Source organism: Chaetodon trifascialis, chromosome 10 (assembly GCF_039877785.1).
Source record: "Chaetodon trifascialis isolate fChaTrf1 chromosome 10, fChaTrf1.hap1, whole genome shotgun sequence".
In the NCBI taxonomy this organism is placed as follows: Eukaryota; Metazoa; Chordata; class Actinopteri; order Chaetodontiformes; family Chaetodontidae; genus Chaetodon; species Chaetodon trifascialis.
The window spans coordinates 11177139-11201754 of record NC_092065.1 but is presented as its reverse complement, the minus strand read 5'-3'; the positions used below and the strand labels follow the sequence as shown (position 1 = coordinate 11201754).

Genomic DNA, 24616 nt, shown 5'->3' with positions numbered 1-24616 from the left:
GCGGAGTTCTTTGTTTGTTTGTTTTTTGTTTTATTTATTTATTTATTTTTTAAGTTTTTCAGTTTAGGTTTCTTAAATTTGGTTATGGCAACACTGCCTCTACGGTGGGAAAAGCATCTCGATTGAAGAAAAGCTCCAGAAGACTGCAACAATTGCATTTTCACCACAGATCCATTTAATTTTAAGCCACGCATGTTATTTCACCCCAAATACACACATTGTTACACACATGTTTGTATCACCATCACTTGAGTAACTGCACTTACCCCACCCCAACACCATATATTACGATGTAGTTTTCAATGTTTATCATCCTTTTGGAATTGGATGTTGTTTAACAATCTGCAGTTATTTAATTTTCAAGAAAGAAATTAGGAGTTGTTCCAGGTTTTATCTCTAACTTTAGATTTTCCTGACATTCTCCAACTTTTTCATATTTACTAACAATACTATCTTTGTTATTGTTGTTACTATATTACTTCTCCATTGCAGTTCTTCTAGTGCAACTTCTGTCAGTACACATCCATTTGTACTTATCGCTTCATTCACCAGGCCATCAAGATGCTGAAGTCCCCCCCAGCTCTCCTCCCCCTTCCTTCCCTGCCCTCTGCCCCGACAAACTCTGGACACTAACCCCCCACCCCCCACCTCCCACTCCCACCCCACCACCACCACCATGCACAAACCAAACAGCACCAGCCACTTTACTTTACAAACTCAAAAACTCTTTTAGATCTTTTTTCACTTGTATATATATTTCTTTTTTATACTTTTTATATTACATTTTATTTTTATATTTCATGTTTATTGCTGTTTGCACCAGGAATTTGTGGGAAATGGTATTTCAATTCTGTGCATGTCCTGTACATATAGCAGCACTGACAATAAAGTTGACTTGACTTGACATGGCTCCTATTGCAGATGGGGTCCCTCTTCTCTCTCCCAGTTTTTCCCCGTTAAAGGGTTTTTCTGTGGAGTTCTTTATTTGAATCAAGTTCCTGAGGATGAGTGTCATACATTTCTAAACTTAAAGAGCTGAAACAAACTTGCATTTTGCACTATATAAATAAACTTTGACTTAATTTGACTCATTTGCATACATTTCTGCTGAGTGCTGCATTTCCTCCATAAAGGAAGTTGGACAACTTGGAAAAGTTAAACTGCCAGGATGTGTGGAAAAAAGCAGGCCGTCACTGTGCTTGTTTGTCTAGTTTTATTCTGGCAACCTTTCTTATGACAGCATGTGAGACAATTTAAAAAGTTAATTTCTTCTAGGTGAAAATTCTCGAGTTTAAAGTGTCACAGTAGCAGCTGTTCAGAAGGAAAAAAAAAACAATGTCTGCACACCATCATTTTAATACATTTCATTGCAAGACTACAGGCTCCAGTACAATGGCAGTGTTAATATTGGGATTGAAAATCTCCACTGCATACTTTGCAGTCATCATAGATCAAATGTAACTCTGTGTCATAACAGAGCAGCACTTGGATTCCTCCAAGGAAGAATTTTGTTCACATTTCTATATTGTGACTGCTTCATATGCAAAATTTAAAATAAAAAGCACAATACCCAAACATTTAATACAAAATGTCTGAATGACATATTGGTGATGAGACAACTCCCTGAGAAACAACTGTAGCGTGTACATACTGAAGACTGGAAAAACAAGCTGTTTATTAAAGTTTTTCCACCACTTCAAATGCTCCACCAAATATTTTATTCCAGAATCAACTAAGAAGGCAAGGCTGAACTTCATTAGTTCCAACATTCTCCAGAAAAATCGTGCAATGTTAATCCATCCAGCTTCTTCAAATACCTTGGTACTCATGTTTGCAGTGTCCAACATAAAGAGGCTCTGCTTGGATGCCACGCCTTGAGGAGGAAAGGAAGCAGAAATGTCCATATGTAATAAATCACACATTATGAGAAAGAGCCCAGTATCCTGTTGAAGTATGCCAACAGTAAGGTCTTTAAAGGTCGTGAATAGAAAAGATAAAGTACCTCAGGAGCTTGCAGCGAAAGTCCTGCAAACGAGGAAACGCCTTTCCCACACTGGAGGTCTGCTTCTCATCACTCCACAGTCTCTCTGCTGCGGCACTTGCCCTTGGCCTGTGATTGTGGGTGCAGCCAATGATTATTTTGAATGATTCATTCAATTGTTGCCGCACTTACTACATTAGGTTGATTAGTCTGGTGATTTCAAAGGTGTTTTTAGTCTCTTACCAAAGGCGTGGAGTGAGATTGGTGGCATCAACATATTCCCCCCACATGCAGACCTCACCCCCTATCACCAGCTTCTTCTGTTCTTCAGTACCTGTGAAGCAACAGTGAAAACATTCTCTTTAATAACGCCACTGGTTTTAATTAAGAATAGGCTGGTAATGAGTTTACTACCAAAATTTTTCACACCACATCAGTTCAGAACTCAGTACACTGATCTTTGGCCTCTATAAATTGCAGTTCCCATTGGCAGCCCCAATCACCAGACAAGTACCACCACCAGCACAACACTGACCCAGTTTATTACAGTATATGATATTACTTGGCCATGCACACACCCGGAAAGTCCTGTGGCTGCACAGTGTAGTAGTTGCGCCAATCTTGGCCATAGGAAATATGATTGATGTACCATGGGGCAGCCAGAAGGACCCTCATGCCAGCTTTGGTGATGCTGCTGAGCTCTTCCTTATATTTAGCTGGGGTGCCCTTCCAGATGTGCAGCACTGTGTCCTTAGGAATCTGAGCAAGGTGACAAACAACATGCTGTCTTGTTCTTCTGTGCTATATGGCTACTGAACTGTCTGTTTGCTGTAACTCTGTACTGATTCATTTGGTGTTTAATAGATGTGTAAACAGACGCATTTAAAATATCCTGAATGAGCTTTTTATCAACAAGGGCAAGCTTTCACAGAGACATGGTTCACTGAATTTGTTTGCCTCCAATGAAGCAAAGCATCTGAACTCTGGAATCCTGAAACTGTTTATGCTGCAAAAGCATAATCTTCCCCTAAACTAGGCTGTTGATAAACTAAAAGCCTGGTCAGAAAATCCTTTCTCTCAAATCTTGGAGCCATCTTGGAGCATGCTGTGCACAACACATGATGGAGCTGACCAAGGAGAGTAGAAGGGGAACTGAATTGTATAAATCTGTGCTAGCCAACAAGTCATCTCCCATGACAAACTGTGAAAACGTTTTTCTTCAGAAATGAATGCTTTTACAGCCATTTAATTTCCATACTGGAGAGAACATTAATATGATTTCATACATCTCTACATTTTTTCTCACTGAAATCCCCTGTGTGTGACACTATCCAAAGGCAAAGTGTCAAAGCATATCAATATTTAAGTCATCTTAAACACAATCATTTGCTAATTCCTTCCCCTTAGCACAAAACCAACAAGCTTTTCTTTCACTTGATGCAAGGAGCTTTTTTAAAAAAAAACTGCCAATGGCAATATGTTCATTCTTGTGTGTTTAGGGGAAGAGTGTGCACGTTGGCCATTGGGCTAACACACCAAACAGAACTGTGAGGTCCAAACACACTTCTCTGCAGCTGTGTCCCAGTTCCACACTAGATGCTAATTCCAAGCTGAGCAGTTTGTTCACACTGTGGAGTGCTTTAAAGAGTAAACTGATGTCCATGCTAGCAGAATTTTTGTACAGTACATTGTGTAGATAATTAGTATATCTATGGAATTGGGACACAGAGTATGTCTCTGCAAAACAGATACATGGACATGACTGCCACCTAGTGGTATGACTACAAATAAAACATTTTTGCCATGTCAAAAAGTCAAAAATGTTTTGTGTGTATGCTACATTTTACAGAAAGCCAACTTTTACCTGTAAATTATCATAAGAGACAAAAAAAAAAAAACCACAGCACATTCAACCAGCCACAGCACACAGGTTCTTTTCTGACCCTTGAAGGCGAGGGGCCACACAGTGTAGTAGCGGGCCCAGTTGTGTGTGGGTCCTGGCTGGTCCAGATACCACGGAGAGGCCAGAATCACTCTGAGCCCTGCTTTAGCCACCCTGCGCACTTCACACAGGTAACAGCCCTCTCTCCATACCTCCACCACTGACAGAGAGGTACGCTGCAACACAATGCTGTAGACTATCAGACTTACATGAACTGGTTGTGTGATCTCCCTCTTTAAACATTACAAAAACGTGTTGTAATTTGAGCCGACAGCAACAGTCAGCATCTTACAAGAAAACGTCAGTGACACACCTGCTGCGGGAAAAAATCAAGAACAATATAAATATGACAAATATTCTGACAAAATAAATACTACTTATTTATATATGAAAGTGTAAATATCTCCTTCAGTGAATGCAGATTGAACATAGGATCAAATAGCTGAAATAATATTCAAAAAATAAATCAGGACAAGTATTAATAAAGCAGTGCTTTTTTTTATGTGTATGCATATCTGCATCAACAATGTAACACTTAAACTTCTGTTACAGACTAAACCCTGTGATGCTCCAATAAAATGAAAAATGTTCAAATTCAAAATATTGATATTTGCGAATGTCAATTATTGTGAAATTACTCTGTTAAAATGTATATTATATGCTCCTGTGCACCTGCAGAAAAGATATTTATAATCATATATTAAAGGACCAGTGTGTATGATTTACGGAGATCTATTCTTTGTATATCTAAAAAGGGAGCAGGTCCTCTTCCACAGAAGCCATGTTGCTACAGTAGCCCAGAACGGACAAACCAAACACTAGCTTTACAATGCACCTTTCGCATTTTTCATGAGTTCTAAGGCCACTGTAGGTTCTCCTACATGCTCGGCAAGGGAGAGGTGACACAAGGGGTATTTAATTGCTTGCAATCTGCAACTTCGCCACTAAATCCTTCACACTGGTCCTTTAAACAATGTCAAAAAAGTATGTGAGCCTTCATGAACATACAAAATAAAGTTTTGCTTTATATCACAGAGATGGTATTTGTTGGGGTGTACTTACACGTTCATGGTAGTCAAACACATCCTGCCACACGATAGAGGTTTTATTGAGGGCTGAAGTGATATTCACCATGCTGGACACACGGATATTACATTTGTGACATTAATGCATTAGTTGTTGTGTTTCCATGAGCCTTATATATTGTATATTTCTCTTTACAACCTACTTCTCTATGTAGTATGCTTCCAGTTTGGTGAAGTCAGCTCCAAATCCCATCTTGCTCATGAATGCTTTGACATCAGGGTTGGATCTCCTGTGGAAACAACCGGTGGGACTCATTTATCTACATGCAATTTAAATACATATACCTGCATTAATGACTCAGGACGAGATATATGCTCTTTCTTTCCATTTTTTCATTTCTGAACATGTTAATACAAATGCACAGATATGTGTGTACATTGTGCTTTAGTATCTGGCACTAAAGGCTTAAAACCAGGAAATCCTGGGCCCTGTTCTTCAAATGTAGTTTAACTACTTCAGGATAACATGCTGTTATTGGGATGAACTAATCCTGTTTATTCCCATCCAGCGAATTTGGTTCTTTGCAGTTTGAGGTCTGATTTTTTAATCTGGATGAAGTTATTTTGAGTAACAGTGTGCTCTTATTTTGAAATAGAGGCAAAATTACTTCAGTTGGAAATCATGATTAGCATTCATATGATGGGCTGAGTGCTGATCATGTGATTGCAGTTATATGAGGTAGGTGTGCTGGGAATCCTCCACTATTGCACTGGGGCAGTAATGGACATAAGACCCATTTTATGTGTGTTACCGTCACTTTTAATTTTTGTTTCTACATTGTGCCCCACAATGTTTCCACTGTTTCCACACTTTCATTACTCTGAAATTCTGGTTAGACTTCAAGTAATGTTGCTGTCTGCTTGGTGGTGTTGTCCCCAATTGACATACAAGAGACTTTTCAGTGATAATCACAAGGCTGCAATTGAACTGAAACCTCAACTCCATCTCATGAAAAGCAACTTTAATAGCATGAACAAATTTGAGGAAAGTGAGCTCCGCAGATGCAGTTGAATAAGTTTTAGTGTTTAAATGACAAATTCCTATATTAGCATGAAATTAATAAAACGTAAAATTAAAAGGTGCATGCTCTGAAACCATTGGTCTTTCACATTTGATTTGGTTCATTTTAAGTGTGCAAACTTTAATTTTGTTGCGTTTTATCATGCCTACAGATGGTGACTGCCCATTCTGAAATTATGTAAATTGTAAATTGCAGTAGTTAAATCAAGAAATTGTACTGATTTCTCAATAACCTGCATGTTTTTCATCTAAAAGCATATTCATATAAACCCGCTTTCATTATAAAGCTAACAAAGAGAGCCATGTGTATATGCAAATTAGTACATGTATGGGGTTCACTCTTGGTAATGCTCCAGCTAACTGTCAGTAAGACTGCACTTCTGCACGTCTGGTCTTAAGGACTTGCAACTGTGAAAACAGATTAGTCCAGATTAATTTTAAACCAGCATCGAAGAACCAAAAGATCCAGAGCGATGTCAAATCGTCTACACTCTAATCTTAATAACCGAGTTATCCACGTATGAAGAACGAGGCCCAGGTTGTAATCATTTACAGTCAGTAGGAATTTAAATGATCTGTCACATTTCATCTTACCAGCAAGAGAAGTCAACCTCATCCCCTCCTAAGTGGATATAGGTATCAGGAAACACCGATGACACTTCCTTAAATAGTCTCGCCATGAACTGGTAGGTGGAAGGTAACGCTGGATTAACAGGACCAAACACACCTGAAGGGATGTTCCCTTTGTAGCAGGGAGTCAACAGATTGGACTGTCCTGGGGAATAAATGGTAATCAGTCACATTTAGTTCAGCATTTTGTTAAAAACATTTCTTGCGTTGTCTGCTGAGTGCAGGCATTCGTTGCCTCTGATGAAACCATAAGACTCCTCCAGATAAGAAGTGAGTCAAGCTCAAGATTCAGCACATTGCCATTTATAGTCTTGGTTTGCAGGTTTAGCAGACAGGATTCCTGTTGGACAAAGCCAGGCATAATGCCAAGTGCTTCATATGTTGAAGATCAAGGGGCTGAGATCGTTTTGACAAAACAGTTGTTTTTGAGTACTTGTGGCTCATTTGGTTTTGGGATTTTACCTTTTCCCCAAGATTTGGTATGGCCGGGTGAATCAAACTCAGGAAGGACCCTTATTCCCAACAGCCTGGCATATGAGATCACCCTTCTCACATCTGACTGTGTGTAGATGTGAGTCATCGGATGGAAAGCCCCCTGAAACAGAGCCAGAAGCCTTTGTTCAGGGTGGATGCAACTTTTCCTACCTCATGAATCTACTTGCAGTACACCAACATAAAATGACCAAGTTTCATCTCCTGAAAAGGCAGATAAAAATGTTTACAAGGCAAATTAGAATGAATGAGAAGAGTCATGGTGCACATGACTCGAGGTGATTTGTTCTTCCTTATTATTTAACTTACATACCTTACTGGAAAGGTCTGGAAAAGTGCTGCTCTGGTAAGGGAAGGAGGGGTCATCAACAATGTGCCAGTGAAACACATTGAACTTACTGTAGGCCATTGCATCCTACCAATGAAGATATAAGTTAATACCTCTGATAGCAAATGATCAATAAATCAGAGGGCTGAAGTTCATATTGTGTGTGCTGATTATTACCAGAGTTTTTAAAATGGTCCGCACGGGTAAATAGTGACGTGAAGTGTCCAACAAAATTCCCCTGAACTGAAACCGGGGGAAGTCTTCAATCTCAGTCTTGTTCACGAAATACTAAATGAAGAAAACCAGAAAAATGTAATTTAATTGATGAATCCCAAACATCAGATAGACTCGATAAAAGATGAGGCCTTATGACTTTTAGAGTTAGAAAAATTCCAACTTACTGAGCCAAAATCATCTTGATACACCAGCTGACTGAAGGTTTCCAGAGCTGTGCTTGATCAGGGGATATATAATGTATAATCAGCAATCATTTTAGCTCGATAAAGAGGCTTTCATGGAGTCTAGTCTTTCTTTTGCTAACTGTATTGCTGCATCATGCTGTATTGTTCACACATATTCTCATTTTGTTTATGCATCTTCTTCAAACATGTATAGGCTATAATCACCTCTTAGAGCGCCCCACACGGTTTCCGCATTCAGAGATGCTCGTCCTACAGAGACGCTCAGGTTGTCTGAAACACAAATAGGAGGAAGTTGGATAATGCACCAGTTGGGACAGTTGTTGCAGCTGTGGGCGTTATGTGTGGTGCTCTGGCTCATACTTACATCTTTCAGAAGAGTCCTCGTTTGGGTAACTCTCACAATCATCATGGTCAACACTGATCTCAACGGAAAATGGTTTACTGTCACTGAATGGCAGAACACCATTTCCTGCAGGTCACAAAAGGGAAATTATAACAATCACGAGTTGCTGTGTTAGTTTGTGGAAGTGTGTGCAATGCCTTTGCAGTTTCATTTTGAGAACGTTACAGTCAAACCGCCTTTATTCTACATCCTATGGTATTTTTCGAGACACAAACATGAAGCTGTACTCTGGTCTATTGTCACTGTGGGGTTTTAGAGCAGGTAGGCCTACCTGACTGAAGAACTGCTGTCTTTACAAAGCCCATTGATCTACTTTAAAAGCCAACGTGACAAACAGAACATTCAAAACAGAGAGACCTTTGCTCTATATTTTTGTACATCCATGATGCAGTGTTACACATGCAAATTACCAGATCAATTACTCTTAATGCTCGCACTAGAATTTAAAACTACAGATTTTACATATGTATTATATATGCTTTATACATTTTGTAATGGCTGTAATTGCAAATAGCAAATTCTGGTCCTATGTAATTTGTTTTTAATTCCAGCAAGGTTTAAAATCTTTTGTCTTACCATAGCCTTAGTTCAACCTCATTTTATCACCTACCAGAAGTATAGTCTGGAAAAATAAGAGGAAAATATCTGTTGAATGCAGCATCCAGAACAGAACAGCCCTGCTGTGCGGCTGATTGTCTTCCGTAAACAAAGTAAAAAGCCTGAGAGTTCAGGGAGTATCGTTCCGCCGAGGAGGTGAAGACCTGTGGTAATGGCCACACTCCAGCCACTGTGTGTGGGCCCGAGTGGAGGATAATTAATAATAGCAAAAACAAATTTGGACGACAGTATCGTCCAGAACTAACCACATACATGACGTCCATTTTACTCTGATGGCACTGTACTGTCAAACTGTACCAGGTGCCTCAAAGCATTCAGTCACGTGACTGGGGCCACGAGGGTGTGGGTGTTTTTTCTTTCTTCCTTTCTTTTTTTTAAAAATCAAATCAAATAATGCTGTGTATATACATATTTAGGAGACGTATCATCCGGGTTTATGATAGATTTTTGTATTGTTTATAGTTTTGCAGTTACATAGCTGAATTTTGAGTGATGTAGCGACTAAAGTAATGAAAACTGAAACTGGGAGATAAAAATTAGGTTACCATGAAGTACGCTACAAGGCCTGGGCGCAGATACTGGCTGATAAAATATAAAAGTTTTACATAATCAAACACATCGTTTTGAAATATATTAATGTGAAAATAGTGCAATATAAATACAATTATTATTATTACGGCAGGCACAAACGAGTACACAATGCAATACAGGAGAGCTGAATAAAAATAAAATAGAAGTATTTAAAGAACAAGGAATGAAATGAAACGGCATTAATGCAATGAGAGACAAATAAATATTCTAGGTAAGTTTAAAATAAATACAATTATTTTTTACATGTTCTTGTACAGCCCATCTGACGTAAGGCCGTCGTCAGATGGTGACGCTGTGTCTCTTTGTTGGCTTAGCAGCGGCGACGTTTTGTTGTTATTTTCGCTGCAGCTGAAAAACAGGCTCGGATAATTTGGGTTTTCGTATTGTTCCGCAATCAACATTTTACATACTGTAGACATTTAGGTGTGCTTGTCACAAGTTGATAACCACCCTAGGAATGGACTCAGACGAGGGTTATAACTATGAATACGACGACGAAGAGGAGGAATGTAGCGAGGATAGCGCCGAAGAGGAGCCCGAGGACGACACCCTGGAGCTCGGGGAGGTGGAGTTGGTCGATCCCGTGGTGGCCGCCGGAGAGCGAGATGAGTGCGGCGAGACTGGCGGAGGTGGCCACGGTCCCGGCGAGGATGAGGAGGAGGACTACCGATTCGAGGTTTTGACTGCCGAGCAGATCCTCCAGCATATGGTGGAGTGCATCAGGGAGGTCAACGAGGTCATCCAGGTAGGTATTTTGGTATGTCAGCGTCAGGAAAGACCGGGGTCCAGGCTTGGCTGAAGCATAAACAGGCCTTGGATGTTAGCTTAGCCGTTAGCCTTGTAGGAGTAGTTTACTTGCTGGAAGTTGGCAGTTTCACAACATTGATAAATGTACACTTTTCCCCTTAGTTAAGCCTTTATATATATGTGTGTAGCATTTAAGATGACGATACAGAACACGTCAAATGTGTACATTTAAGTGCAATTTCCATACGAATTTTGTTCCAGGAAGTAGTCTAATCCCTATTGAGAAGTTGGCAGCAACGTTTGCTAAGATAATGTTAGCTTGCAAGTTAGCTAGCTTGCTAACTAGCAAACTGTAACCGTTAACCTAACAACTCACCGGAAAAGCATTACGTCTCTAGTTTTGGAATTAGTTAACTGCTAACTTACTGGACGACAGTTTGAGTGCATTAACCAAGGAGTTGAATCTTAATGATACAAAATGTGTAAAATAACAGTAGCGTTGACGCTATTTTAATGTTGGATGAAAGGCTTGGTCATCGAGTTGGTTAACGTTAGCAAATTAAATGCTAGGTCACTTACGTTAACATTAACAAGCTATTTTGTCATGACTTCCAAAAACCGTCCGGATGGATCGTACGAACGAACAATATAATTTGACAAGAGCTATAGTTTAGATTAAATATGAGGGGAAACTCGATGGAGCCATTCGGCTTATCGTCAACTTGGGCCTCCATTTCCTTTCACTTAACTACAGTTGGGTACAGAATAAAGTAGAAAGTGGTCTTGAATGTACCTGTCACCATTTAAATCTCTAAGAAATAGCGTAGCATTTTAAACAAGAAAGTGTTTTTAAGTGTTATCGTTTCACTTTAACGAGCCCTAAAACAAAAATGGGTAAAATGTGCATACAGTACAGCGGCATGGCAGTTGTTTCCTCAGCAGAGACAACTGACATGGTGATTCTTCTAAAAATAGTATTTACTTCTAACAAACTTTGCTTAGTTTTCAAATTTTTGCAGCACCTGCAAATAACTTTTTTTTCCAAAGTAAAAAACATGACAGTAGGATAGTTAACTTGAATTGACTTTTCTTGTGCTTCAGTGTCCCTCTTGCCAAGAGTGACTGGTTTGCACTGCAAACTTCAGAAAGATGTACTGTAACCGGCAAAACTTGCATAAAGTATTTTTAATAATTGCCCTTCCCCAAGTGTCCCCTCAAGAACCCCTCTCAGTAACTCGAAACAGTTAAATAGCATCACAAACTACAACCTCTTGGATTGGATTGGACTTACACATTTCTGAAACTTTAACACAGAATTTTAACCTTCATGCGAAGGTATGTTTTATTGCCGTGCTGTTGTATTAGACTGTATTAGTATCAGCTAGGGGGACCTATTAAATGGGTAACTGAGTATTTTGTCATACACTATTGAGACATTGGTATCAGTGTCATGATTTGCGATATATCCAGCTTTAATTGCAGATGGTTTTTTATCCACGAGCCATTTTTCTCTCTGGCAGTTCAGCCTGCTTGACAGCATGTATGTACATGCGGCTGTATGAATCTCTCACAAATGACTGTAAAAATGAAAGCTATACATAATGCTTGGAAAAAGTGGTTTTTAATTGATCACTAGGGCTGGGTACCAAACTTAGATGTTTTTATGGCACCGATCGATCACTCCGATACTATGGAATATCAAAAAATGCCCTGTCATTTGGTACCAAATTTAGATACCCAAGTAGTAACTCTCATCAGCATCAGCCATATAGGATGCCTTTACCAGGATCAAACAATACTGGGGATTGGTTGTCTAATCATAGAGGCATGCAGGAATAACCCTAAATTATGTGCGGCTTGTTAGCAAGCCAGTGTAGCTAACCTGTACCTGATCGTCGGTGAGTCAGTTCACCACATAGTCCAGCGGCTCATCTTCTCCTCACCACCACCGAGATGGATGACATGGAGCCAAGGCGGACGGTGTTTCTGGCGGCAAACACTGTGTTGCTTAGAGACCGACAGATAAAAGGAGAGAAATGCCCTGAAGTTGGAATAGGCAGACTCGACGATACAAAGGCATATTGCTACCTTCTACTGTTTTGTAATTAATGCTTCTTTGACAGATATTTCCATTGTTTATATCGTCCATTACTGTATAGATATTCCTTCAATTTCACCATTTTAGTCCAGTTATCCAGGTTAGGAACTGTTCTCCCCTTCAATTACACAAATAATGTGATATCTTCACATATCAGGTTCTGTGATATTCTGATACTCATTATCACAGACCACATCATTGAACTCCATATTGTGTCAGAATTTCACTGCGATTCCCACCCCTAATTACACCAGGATGGAGCGAAATAAACATTGCGTGTTCAAAGAGGTACATCGAGACGATTTGCTTATCCAATCTTGTAACTGCAGAGCGCAATTTCCAGTGCTTTGCTCAAGCAGTGGAGCCATACTGTATCACTGTACCAAAATGTACTGTATTATTGCACTATCATTATGATTTCACAATGGGATGTAAAATGCTCGTTCTCATGGAATTTTAGTGTGCAGTATACAAAATATGTTTTTACTGACCTGCCTTGTAATTGACATGCATCATCTTACCCAGGTAATCCAGGGAGACCTCTGAACGTTTGTAAAAATAGTGACACTTGCCACACATCAATGTGGTGATTGCTAGACTAAATGATTTTTATCACAATTTTCTATTGGTACAGTAAAAGGTGAAAATGAGTTTGTTAAATACAAAATAACCCATCACCTTATGGTGCTTTTATTGCAAGGAGTCGTTTGTTACTGATGCAAAGTGGAGAGGGAGTTGATTTATGTGATTTCTGCTGGAGCAGTTAGAGCATCAGTGTTCATTTTCGTATTCCACCGTACGGCTTTCAAACACAGTGCAAAACAACATTTTTGTTTTGTGCTGTTCAAGGGAATTTCACTGCTTGAGTGCAGTGAGCCTGTTGGCTACAAACAGCCAATGAATGTTTCCCCTGATATGGTATGAGTGGTTCTGTAATTCTACACAGACGTGTGTGAGAGACTTGTACATATATAGGTGTGTATGACAATGTAGACTCAGACTGATTTTAAAATGGAGTCATCTATTTCAGTTCAGCTTAACCACAGTGGTTTTACTTGTAATGAAACATTTTCAGCTTGTGTGGACACCACCTATGACTAATATGCATTTGTTTACATCTTTCCATTGACTTTTCATGCCATGTCAAAATTTTGCTGCCCATGTTATAACTTAACTGTAGGGCACCATCAAATATGGCAAACCATGAACTGGAGCGAGGTTTCTCTCCACGTGAGCAGAGAACAAAGTGAGGCAGCAAATAAAAACCCGGAGTGGCTCAAGAATGATGATTGAAAGCAGCAGTTCCATTCTGCTCAGATACTGTACTCACACACTGCATTTCAGAATTTAGTGTAGAGTACAGTGTTTGGGTTGCTCGAAAGCACAAAACTGATGGAAGCAGGGCGTCTTAGCTTATGTAGTAGAGTGTGCGTCATTTGTTAAGGCTGTGCCCTTACTGCTGTGGCCTGGGTTTGATTCCAGCTTGGACCTTTGCTGCATGTCAACCTCTCTCTGTCTTGCCTGCCGTCCCCGTCTCTCTTCAGCTGTCCATTCTCCAATACAAAATAATAGTTTTAAACAAACTCATGGGAGCAACATTTTACTCATATCTCTGCGCATTACTATATGGACTTATAGATTTGTAATTGTAGAATTTATGCGAAGGTGCAACTTCAGCTGTATGTAATAACTTTGTTTATTCAATTTAGGGATGCACCAATCCAACTTTTTCAGTTCCAATACCAATGCCTTGGCTTTGGGTATCGGCCAATACTGGTCCCGTACCAGTGTCATTCATTTGTTGTATGCCTTACTGTGTACTGGATTATTTTAATAAAATGCTTTTCAATGCCCCATTGGCCCACGGCCACTGATACCCAATCCAGCTATTTGTCAGAATGATATCTGATATCAGTATCAGTATTAGTGCATAGCAAATGCAACTTCATTCCACCTTCATTAGTGACTTCACTCTGAATGGATAAATGATGATGTTGACTATGGAAAAACTTCCATACAGTGTAACGGCTGTATTTGTTACCTATCTGTATTTGACCTATCATCACTCATATTGTAGTGCCGTACAGTATGGTGCACTTGTATGGACCTTTCCTATCACATGAACATTGATGGCCACATGTTGCAGATAAAAATGCCCACTGGAATAAGCTAGACATGGGATGTTAAATGTTTTCGTGCATGGGTTTCTATTTGGTTTTGTCGCCCACTCATATTTCAGGATCGCCAGATTGTAATCAGTTCGGCTGACAGTACACGCTAAACAAAATGGAATTTAATGTGTTTGTATCAGTTAAATGGCAAGTTTTGTCACGAAAGTGAAGCACCACATTTGGTTTAAATGGTTGCAGTATGTGCGAGATGGCCAGTTATACTTCCAGGCACCGGCGATGGTGCACTGGGATGTGTGTGGTGTTTGGTTTTGTTTTTTTAAAACCATGTATTTAGAGTTCTGGTTTATTGTGTCATAAACAGCAGCCATTTTGCCTGTGAAATGTCCACAGACACAGCAGAATCAACAACTAGTATTTCATTGGAATGTACTGCCAGCCTTAGTTGCCTAGTCTAAAGCAACAACTATGAACAGGGAAAAAAACTCCTCTTCAGTATATGCAGTCCAGTAGAAGAGCCCTGCAGTGAATGCTACCTTTGTGAATCCCTTTTCAACAAATTGCTTCAGATCATGTCAGAGAGGAGTTGAATAGAACTAGTAGAATAGTGGAAATACCAATAAAAGGGCTTTTCATGTCAAATCTAATTGTGAGTTGTTGTAAGCTGGCAGTAAACTTTATTTCTGACCAACAATTTCTCATTCCTCTAGAATCCTGCAACAATAACACGCATCCTTCTCAGTCACTTCAACTGGGATAAAGAAAAGCTTATGGAAAGGTAAGAATCTCTGAAGTACATTCTTTATTTGCTGCTTTATGTTTGCCAGTTAACCAGTATGTTAGAGACTTTACTGGGAGAGCACATGTGTTTGTCTTTTTAACAATTTTTTTGCCTCAATTTATTCAGGTATTTTGATGGTAACCTTGACAAGCTTTTCTCCGAGTGTCATGTCATTAACCCCAGCAAGAAGCCTCGGATCCGTCCTCCAATCAACACTAGATCATCGGCACAGGACATGCCATGTCAGATCTGCTATCTGAACTTCCCCAATTCTGTGAGTCCCATCACAGCGCTGACATGGTGCTGCACAAGCTGAATGTGTGTTCAGATCCAAGTTGTGGTTTCTGTAATAGGGATTTTGTTGAAGATTGTTAGACACCAAAGTCTTCAATACTACAATGGAGATTTAAGATGCATTCTGTTAAAAACTATTAGGAATAATATTTTGTCATACCTTCTATAATCATTAATATAATTCCATGAATGTCATTTTAAAACATTAACAGAAAAATTTGACTTTGCAGGCTAAAAGTGATGGTTAAAATCCAGTTAAAGTTCTATGAGTTAGCAATACTGTATCATTTTGGTAGAAAATGGAGAATATGTGTCCTAAAGTTGGTAGAGTTTGTGTCCCTTCTTGACCCAGCTCTCATCTAACAAGTGCCACTTGGAAGACATTGCTATATATTTAACATGTGTTGACTTGGGGAAAAAAAGCCAAAATTCAAATCAAGGGTTGGATTTATGTGTTGATGTGGCCTAATCATGCAGGGCTACACACAGTGTTGTGCTGTATGTAAGGAGTGGTGGAGGAAGTGTAACTGTCTGAGAGCCGTTCTACCAGCCAGCCCCATTTCCATTAATACCAGCAGGCTGATGCCATGATGCCAGAGCAAACCTAATGTTGGGTTAGTTGTGTTGGCTATCGTGCAGTGAAGGGCATGTTTTTTTTTTAAACAATGCAACGCTTCCTGTGGTAGTGGTAGAATCATCCAGGGAGCATTTGAAACTGCTATCTTCCTCTGCCTACTGCACTTTGAACCTATTTCCCCAAGCACATGCATGCTTAGAATCACGTGATTATAAGCGCCATACTTACGAGATGCTTCCCTCTACAGTATTTTACAGGCCTGGAGTGTGGACATAAGTTCTGCATGCAATGCTGGGGAGATTACCTGACCACCAAAATCATAGAGGAAGGAATGGGACAGGTATCCATTAAGATTTATTTAGGTACAAGTCGCTGTTCACTCTTAGTCTTTTAATAGCCATCTAACTGATGATTTGCCTTCTGTGTTGTCTTCTCAGACCATTTCTTGCCCTGCTCATAGTTGTGACATTTTGGTTGATGACAACACAGTCATGTGAGTATCTGTTTGTGCTTCTCTTTGTTTTGATGTGTCATTGCACGTTGCCCGGCAGTGATCAGAATACTCAGATGTGACTGAAGCATCCTGGTAATGAAAAGAGCAGGACGCAAAAATGATTCCTCTTTTTTTATTTCTTTTTTGTGACATGAAGAGTGCATAGAGATAGACAAGCTTGACTAACAAATTACTCGAGAAGGACATTTTTCTCACCAGTTACATCTTCAGTGTTAAAATCAGCTCAATGTGGCAATTGCTCTAAAATCAGACATGCTTGCTTAATTCACACCATAGCTTTTTATTACATTTAACAGGAAGAGACACTAAATTGGAGGAGTTTTTACCTGAGCGTTCTTAGTCCAGGGCAATATAGTTACACCACTATTTTTCTACTTTACAATGTTGATGTTCAGGCTGTTGGGCAATGATATATACCTCCATATTGAAAGCATGGACACTAATCTGTTTCACCAGCTGTTAAGCTGACAGTAATTGTCTTAACCTACATTCTGATCAGAGCAGCTAGCAAGGGACCCAGCCCTGATCAGTTTAGGGTGTAACACATGCAGAAACATGCTCCCTATGTCCGTATTTAATTTCATGAACTCGGAGTTTTTTTATTATGAAGTGTCTCATTATAATGTTAACTTCCAATTTTGCTTGACTGAGCTACTCTGGAAAATGTGTAATTGTGTGAAAACATTCAAACAAGCACTTGTTTTCTGCATTGTTTCTTGAAGTTATGCACTGAATATGAAGGATGGAAGTTTATGGCAAAGTCAACTATTTTTATGTAATGAAAGCTAATAAATGATTTGACTTTTCCTATAGGCGCCTCATAACAGATTCAAAAGTGAAGTTGAAGTACCAGCATTTAATTACGAATAGTTTTGTAGAGGTAAGCTTTGAGATTTTCTTCTCCTTAACAGTTTGTTGAAATGGAATGTAAAGCCTTCGTTTAAGATGTTGAGCTGTAAGGTTAACCCGTATGCACTACTTGGAAAAGCGGGGACCTTCTTTGTGCTGAAGCATACGTGAAACAATGAGTTGATACTCGATCTCTCATTACTCCTTTAAGTGCAATCGACTGTTAAAGTGGTGCCCTGCACCTGACTGCCATCATGTCGTCAAAGTCCAGTATCCAGATGCCAAGCCGGTGAGGTGCAAGTGTGGCCGTCAGTTCTGGTAAGAGAGTTGTTTAAGAAAGCACAGTGTGTTAGACTATTGTGAACTGACAGTGACATTTCTTAAAAATTTACTCTCAGTTTAATAGTAATCATTAAACATTCTGTGATTTTGACTTGTGACACATCCTGCTGGTGCAGCTTCAACTGTGGAGAGAATTGGCATGATCCTGTCAAGTGTAAGGTAAGACAGTTTATTTTAACACCACACAGAAATATTAACCTGTTCCAGTATCATGAGTGAAACCCTGATAATATTAGCATTCATTTTCAACATGACTATCTTGTAATCTTACTGACTTCTTTTCTTTTTTTGTAGTGGCTGAGAAAATGGATTAAGAAATGTGATGATGACAGTGAAACTTCAAACTGGATTGCAGCAAATACCAAGGTATGGAATCAGAGTGGTCTTGGTTTTGCCCTCTTGTCTGCTTCGTGTATGGAATTAATGTGATGACCACAAAGATGTTTCAATTGTGGAAATAATGGTACTGTCCAGTTATTTATTTAAGAAAAAAAAGAAAAGTTCTACCTCATTTTGTTAACATTTCTGTATGCTGACATGTTGCGATAGGTGTTCACACATTACAGGTGCGACAAGTGACAAACTTTTAAAATTGCTTCTTAAAACATCTGCAGACATTTAAATATCTTTTTTCTTACAAAAATCATTCCTCTCTCTTTCTGACAGGAGTGTCCAAAATGCCACGTCACCATTGAGAAAGATGGTGGCTGCAACCACATGGTTTGTCGGAACCAGAACTGCAAAGCTGAGTTCTGCTGGGTCTGCCTGGGTCCATGGGAGCCCCATGGCTCAGCCTGGTAAGAGCTAAATGCTTATAAATTCATTTATGATGGTGTCACTTCTGGTGCAATGTGGCTGTTTTTTGACAGTTTTGTTTTCACTTCAAATAAATAATTGAATGAGAAAGACAAAAATTTATCAATTCAAATATCAAGTGCAAATTTCTGTCTAAATACACATCCAGCATCTGCAACGTAAACATAAAATATTGTCAAACAGTTGTGATGTGTGTTATGGTATTCACTTGTTGATGGTTCTGACCCGACTGTGACGTCTTAGGTACAACTGCAATCGCTACAATGAAGATGATGCCAAGGCAGCCAGAGATGCCCAAGAGGTAATGAATTATATCCCACTGATGCATTTAAAATCTTTGCATACTACTTTATTTATACATTCATTGCGCAAGATACACTTCTTCAGTGTGCAACATTCAGCCGTGTTTGCCACAGGTGTAACTGGCATTTGTAATCACACAGAGGCAGAAGCGTGCCAAGTATTGTTTCCATCCCACGGCACTGGATGACACGCAACATTCAGATAAGAAATCCTGAAAAAACATATAGAATGCCACAATAATTTTAAAGCCTGCAACAAAATTCTCAACAGAATTTTATGTCACTCCAAGTGACAGTCCGTCATGTTACCCAGCTGTACACTGTTAAGACGTTTATCCAAAAACAGTGGATTCACTGGGGTGCAAACACCACATGCACACTACACCTCCGCTAAACACGGCAGACGGCTGCATGATGTAGAATGACGTCTTTCCTGAAATGCCTGTAGAAAACATTTTCAACATTTCACACTATGTTGCTGATGAACCAGTTCCCAGAGTGTTTTGAAGTTAGACTGGAATGAGCTCAAGTCAGGTCCACGTTGTGTGTGTACAGCGCTCCAGGGCTGCCTTGCAGAGGTACCTGTTCTACTGCAACCGCTACATGAACCACATGCAGAGCCTGCGCTTTGAGCACAAGCTCTATGCTCAGGTCAAGCAGAAGATGGAGGAGATGCAGCAGCACAACATGTCCTGGATTGAGGTGCAGTTTCTGAAGAAGGCCGTGGATGTGCTGTGCCAGTGCCGCTCCACACTTATGTTCACTTACGTCTTTGCCTTCTACCTCAAGAAGAACAACCAGTCCATTATTTTTGAGGTATGACCAAAGGGAAGGTGTTGACTCGAATGTCAAAGTGTGAGAAGATACTAAAATAACTAAAGCTATTTTAGTCATGTAATTTAAATAAACACAGTCGGCCACCATTAAATTGGGTATTTATTGTTGTATTGGAATTATGTTTAGTACTGAATCCTTAGGCCAGACTTAGAGTAGAGGCATTTTTATACATTCTTGATAATTGTGAAACCACATTCCATCACACCGAAGAAATATCTAGGTACACAATATTAGATCATCTTGCCAGAGGGAGCTATGTACCACCATTGCTTCTCTTTGACTGCACGGATTGGATTTTTCTTGAAAGACAGATTATGCTATAAAATTCTGCCACATTTCCATCCATCGCTCCTCTCTGGCAGTAGAACTAGTTCACTGATAAAGGCTCATGACCAAATTTGTCACCTGATTGTGTGGAGGGATGGATGGGAGGAAGTCAACCCAAAGTTTCCATCTATTAATCTGTTGATGCTCTGGCATAAAATAATATTTGGTTTTGGTTCATCAGAACAACCAGGCAGACCTTGAAAATGCCACTGAGGTGCTCTCTGGCTACCTAGAGCGGGATATCTCCCAGGATTCCTTGCAGGACATCAAGCAGAAAGTACAAGATAAGTACAGGTCAGTAAAGGCAGAATCATTATCACTGCCTGCCGCTGTTACATTTGTGTTTTCTCTAAAAGTGTTTTGTGTCTTTACAGATACTGTGAGAGCCGGCGAAGAGTGCTGCTACAGCACGTGCATGAAGGCTATGAGAAGGACCTGTGGGAGTACATTGAGGATTGAGGACACGTCCCAATGCAACGGACTCTTGAGTATCTTGACAAACTAGAGCGCTGATGCAATTTAACAGGGCAGCACGGGCCTTCTGCCGCCTTTCCTTTGGCAAACCAACCACTTTTGCATCATTTTTCCTGGATTTGTTTAACAAAATCTTCAAAGTAAATTATATTTAAATAAAAGGTAGAGTAATAAAAAGAAAGTGTACTACAGTATTGTTAGCAACAGAGTGGAGTCTTGAGAAAGCAGAAAATCCATCTTAAACAAGTACATCCTTTTGGCTCGTATTGTAACACCTCCCCTGAACTATCTTATTTTCCTATGTTTTTTGCTTGTGAATCTTTTCTGTTTTGATTTTGACTTTTGTTTCCCATTAGTGTGAAAATGTTTTCAACACAGCTTTAATTGTCCTGACCATGTCTGCGATATGTGGTGAGATCCTTGTCTGGGTGGCTGAATGTTGATAGGCTGATTGCAACGGGGCAAAGACATTTCAGGGGGGAAAAGAAGAAAAAAAACATCAAAAGAACAAAATAGCAAGTCTGTATTTTTCAATTTGTAAATAGTCCATATGCATGGAAGTTAAAGAGCAAGAGTGGCACGTGTTTGCATAATTTTGAATTTTTGAAATATTTATTCTTTACCAATATTGAAAAGGGTGTACTTTTGCGATGTACTTTGAGTCTGTTTACTCCCTCCAAAGTGTGTGGGAGCTTGGAGGTCTTTGGCAATAAAGCATTCGCCCTATCATCCCCAGTCTCTTCAGAGCAGTGCACAAGTTACACTTTATCAGTAACTCTAAATGGGGATTGATAGAAAGAATTTCTCCTAGTTGCCAACTGATCAGATAAAGGACTCAGTGAAAGTGCTCAGCCGACTTAGAAAACCAAGAAAAAAAGTTTTACAGTTTAAAGGTAAGGTAGAATGCTCCGGCCCCGTGTCCCTCTATTCTAACCTTTTGCCGTACCCTTAGTTTTTTTTTGTTTGTTTGTTTTTTTTTGTTTAGAGGTGTTTAACATTTAAAAACATTTACTAATTATTTGCAAGAGCCAAACTGAGTGACATTCACTCTTTTTTTTTTTCTTTTTTTCTCTTTCCCTATGTGGCTTGAGGTAGCCCTCTTAAAGCTCAGCTTGCACCTTGGGGATTGAATGAGGGTAATAGAATGTACTGACAGCACAGCTTTGTAGTGCTGCTAATTGGGCTGGATCACTGTCAAACAGGGTCAGGCATTTGTATCACTCTTGGAGGGAATACTTGGAAGGCATGGGGCTGATAGTGGCCGTGCCTCTTTGAAGAGATCTCTTACCTTGCAGTGAGACTGAACATTGCTTTGAACCAAGCTACGCAGATGGCGTGATCCTTAGGCAGATGATGAATATAGGGCAAACTTCTAAAGGTTGTAGGACTGTTTTATAACGCTGTTATGCTTTTGCATTAAAGACTGTATTTTTCTCACATGGGTTGAGGATTTGACATTGAAATGTCAGTGCCCCTCCAGGTTTTGCATTGTTCAATGTGGTGGTTGCTCTGGTTGTCAAGCTCTCTGCTTGTAAATGCTCGTTCATGTCTCTGCAATTTGGCAGTCTTCACAAGATTGACTGGAGGGGACATGAATATACAGGCACTGATGCAAGTCAGAAGATGACACCAAAGTGTCAGGTTTCGTTAAAACACATCCTTTAATCCAGTTTCAGATCTTTGGGGAACTCTCCCTCATGCTTCTTATGTGTTCAAACTTATTATTTTATCCTAGCAAATTATAAACTGTATTGTTTATTTGAATAAATGTCATGAGAAATCTCATTTTTGGGAGTACTGTGTGAGTCATTAGAGTAGGTTTGGTCTCAATCATGAATTACCCAAACACCCATGATGCATTTCTGCGCTATGTATTTTGCGAAGTAGTGTACTACAGACCTTTGCAGAGTTGTGTCTTCCAGAATTGCGTGGAATTAATTTGGTAACTTTCATTGAATAATTTTGATTTTAGGCAAAATGTTAGCTTTTATGCACCACTTTTACTTGCAGATTGTATGATAAAGGTCAGGTGGTTGTTTGTATGATGTCACTTTTGAATTAATTTTGTCTCAAGTCATAAACCAATGATGACACAAGTTGAATGGTTAACAAAAGATGGGCTATTTTCTCTAAGCTGTCTTGCAGGTAACACACCAGCTGTAGCTGTGATCCTTAGGCTAATATGCTCTCCAGGGCTCACTCTGTTCTCATTGTGTCTGCTAGTAGTTCATGAACATTTCGACATAACGTTTGAAGTAAGAGAAGCAGCTACTGACATTAAATTGAGACATCCAAAAACTTTTAATACTTTTCTACATATCTTTTCTTTATGCTATCAAAGGTGTTTTATTTCCTATTAGTGTAAAAATGTGGGAAAAATTAGTTGTCTGTTTTGGAGAAAATATTAAAGTGCAAAATGTTGCAAACATCATTCTGGCATGGGTGGTTGTTTGATAATGGACACTGTTTTTGTTGTGGCAGCAGACTTTTTCATTCCCAAAACTTTTCCCCACAATCAATAGCTGAAGTGTCAAATTGTGCTCTTGAGAAGATTTCTACAAGCTGAAGCCATCACTGGAGATACAGCTCCCAACTCCTCTAAGGAAACATGCAACTACAGATTCTGCCACAGGATGGGGACAAAGACAGTGTTATTCCAATTTGAACTTTCATATTTTTGGTGCCTTTGTCTTCCAAAGGCAATGTTTAGACTGCATGGTTAACTTTTTTTTTTCCAATTCATTTAGTCCTCTACATGGTGAATTGAATGGTGTTGTGATCAATGGTACAGATTCATATGTGAAATTTAGCTTTGATATTCAAGATATGTGAGTAAAAAAGAACAATTTACATAATGTCGTTCCAAAGTCAAAAATCTTGTATTTTTTTCAGGGGGAAAACATGGAATCATTGAAAACATTCATTAAAGACAATGGTGGGAATAACAGAACCGATCCAACAGATCCATTCGAATCAAACATGTTTGGAGGTGAAAGTCTTTGAACACTCAGATGGGCGTGTCACTAAAAGACCTCTTGAGCAGCTTCGTACAGAACTACATTAATGCCCGTCCTTCAGTCATACACAGTGAAACACCAACCACGATCATCAGGGTAAAAAAAAATAAAAACACTATAACAACATACATGACACTATACACTATTACTATAAACCTCTGTACATGTGGCTGGCACTGACAAGAAAACCCTTTTTAAAATGGTCTTCACATCATTTGCTGGTTTCTAGGGAAAAAATACCAGTATCTTCCAGTCACTCATTTTACTCAAAATGGCATTTTTATTACTAAAGTAACACAAAAATGAAATGCCTAACATCATAGTTGCTTCAGATTGAAGTTGAGGAAACCAAAGGCTTTTTCTTTTCTTTTGAAATTAAGGTTGTGAATTGGGAGTAAACCATTGGGAATAAACCAGAAAAGCCATTTATAGATGTGTGAAAGATAAGAGCTTAAAAACATAGTAAAAGTTACTCTATGGGATGCTGCACAGTCCCTAAAATAAGCGCCCTGTAGCTCTCAAGTGACAGAATGTTTCCCCAACCTCAGTACAAAAAAACCCCAAAAACAGTCCATCTTCATTCCTGAGGAGGCCAGATATTTAGGGCTCATCATCTTATTGCTGGAGGGAATAAAAACAATCGAGGAAAGTGATTCATTGCACGCAGTGATGTGACCAAAAACAAAAACCAGCACATAGACATTTGTGTAGGACACTAGTCTTCGATCTTGAGCCAGCCTTTTTTATAGTCTATCAGCAGCTCCAGGTAGTATTTCCACTCTGGCTCGCTGTCATACCTGACCTCAAATATAGTCTTTAGCGGGTTGGTGTGGGCCTCATGGATACGTAGCACCTCTCCTCTGTACCACACTTCTGATTTGTCATCCTCTTCATACAGATGGCGAATCCTCTTTCCCACCAGGTCTGGGTAGTAAAACCTCATGGCCCTCTGAGCCCTCCGGACGGCCGAGCGCAGGACCCAGCGCCTCCTGTGCTCAG

The 24616-nt window shown here is 39.5% G+C and overlaps 2 protein-coding genes across 4 annotated transcripts; one reads left to right on the top strand and one right to left on the bottom strand.

The window, feature by feature from the left end:
• Positions 1-1338: 1338 nt before the first annotated feature.
• On the bottom strand, positions 1339-9242 carry hexa (hexosaminidase A (alpha polypeptide)). 3 transcript variants are annotated; one of them, XM_070973043.1, is made up of 14 exons: positions 8915-9242; positions 8266-8370; positions 8106-8171; positions 7881-7927; positions 7657-7767; positions 7465-7566; positions 7122-7254; positions 6624-6804; positions 5152-5238; positions 4986-5058; positions 2560-2740; positions 2225-2315; positions 2003-2110; positions 1339-1873 (listed from the first exon to the last, which is right to left on the bottom strand). In XM_070973043.1, the coding sequence occupies exons 1-14, from the start codon at positions 9183-9185 to the stop codon at positions 1810-1812; spliced, it is 1620 nt and encodes a 539-aa protein (XP_070829144.1). In that variant the 5' UTR covers positions 9186-9242; the 3' UTR covers positions 1339-1809. The 3 variants fall into 3 exon arrangements, with proteins under 3 accessions (XP_070829144.1, XP_070829146.1, XP_070829145.1); XM_070973045.1 differs by lacking the exons at positions 8266-8370; positions 8915-9242 and having other exon boundaries at positions 7881-7932; positions 8106-8165; XM_070973044.1 differs by lacking the exons at positions 1339-1873; positions 2003-2110 and having other exon boundaries at positions 2243-2315; positions 2631-2740; positions 8915-9212.
• Positions 9243-9798: 556 nt separating this feature from the next.
• On the top strand, positions 9799-22385 carry arih1 (ariadne ubiquitin-conjugating enzyme E2 binding protein homolog 1 (Drosophila)). Its single transcript, XM_070971789.1, has 14 exons — positions 9799-10258; positions 15198-15265; positions 15395-15542; positions 16387-16479; positions 16577-16632; positions 17467-17533; positions 17714-17820; positions 17961-18003; positions 18139-18210; positions 18511-18641; positions 18904-18961; positions 19518-19778; positions 20308-20420; positions 20501-22385. The coding sequence occupies exons 1-14, from the start codon at positions 9971-9973 to the stop codon at positions 20583-20585; spliced, it is 1590 nt and encodes a 529-aa protein (XP_070827890.1). The 5' UTR covers positions 9799-9970; the 3' UTR covers positions 20586-22385.
• Positions 22386-24616: the final 2231 nt, after the last annotated feature.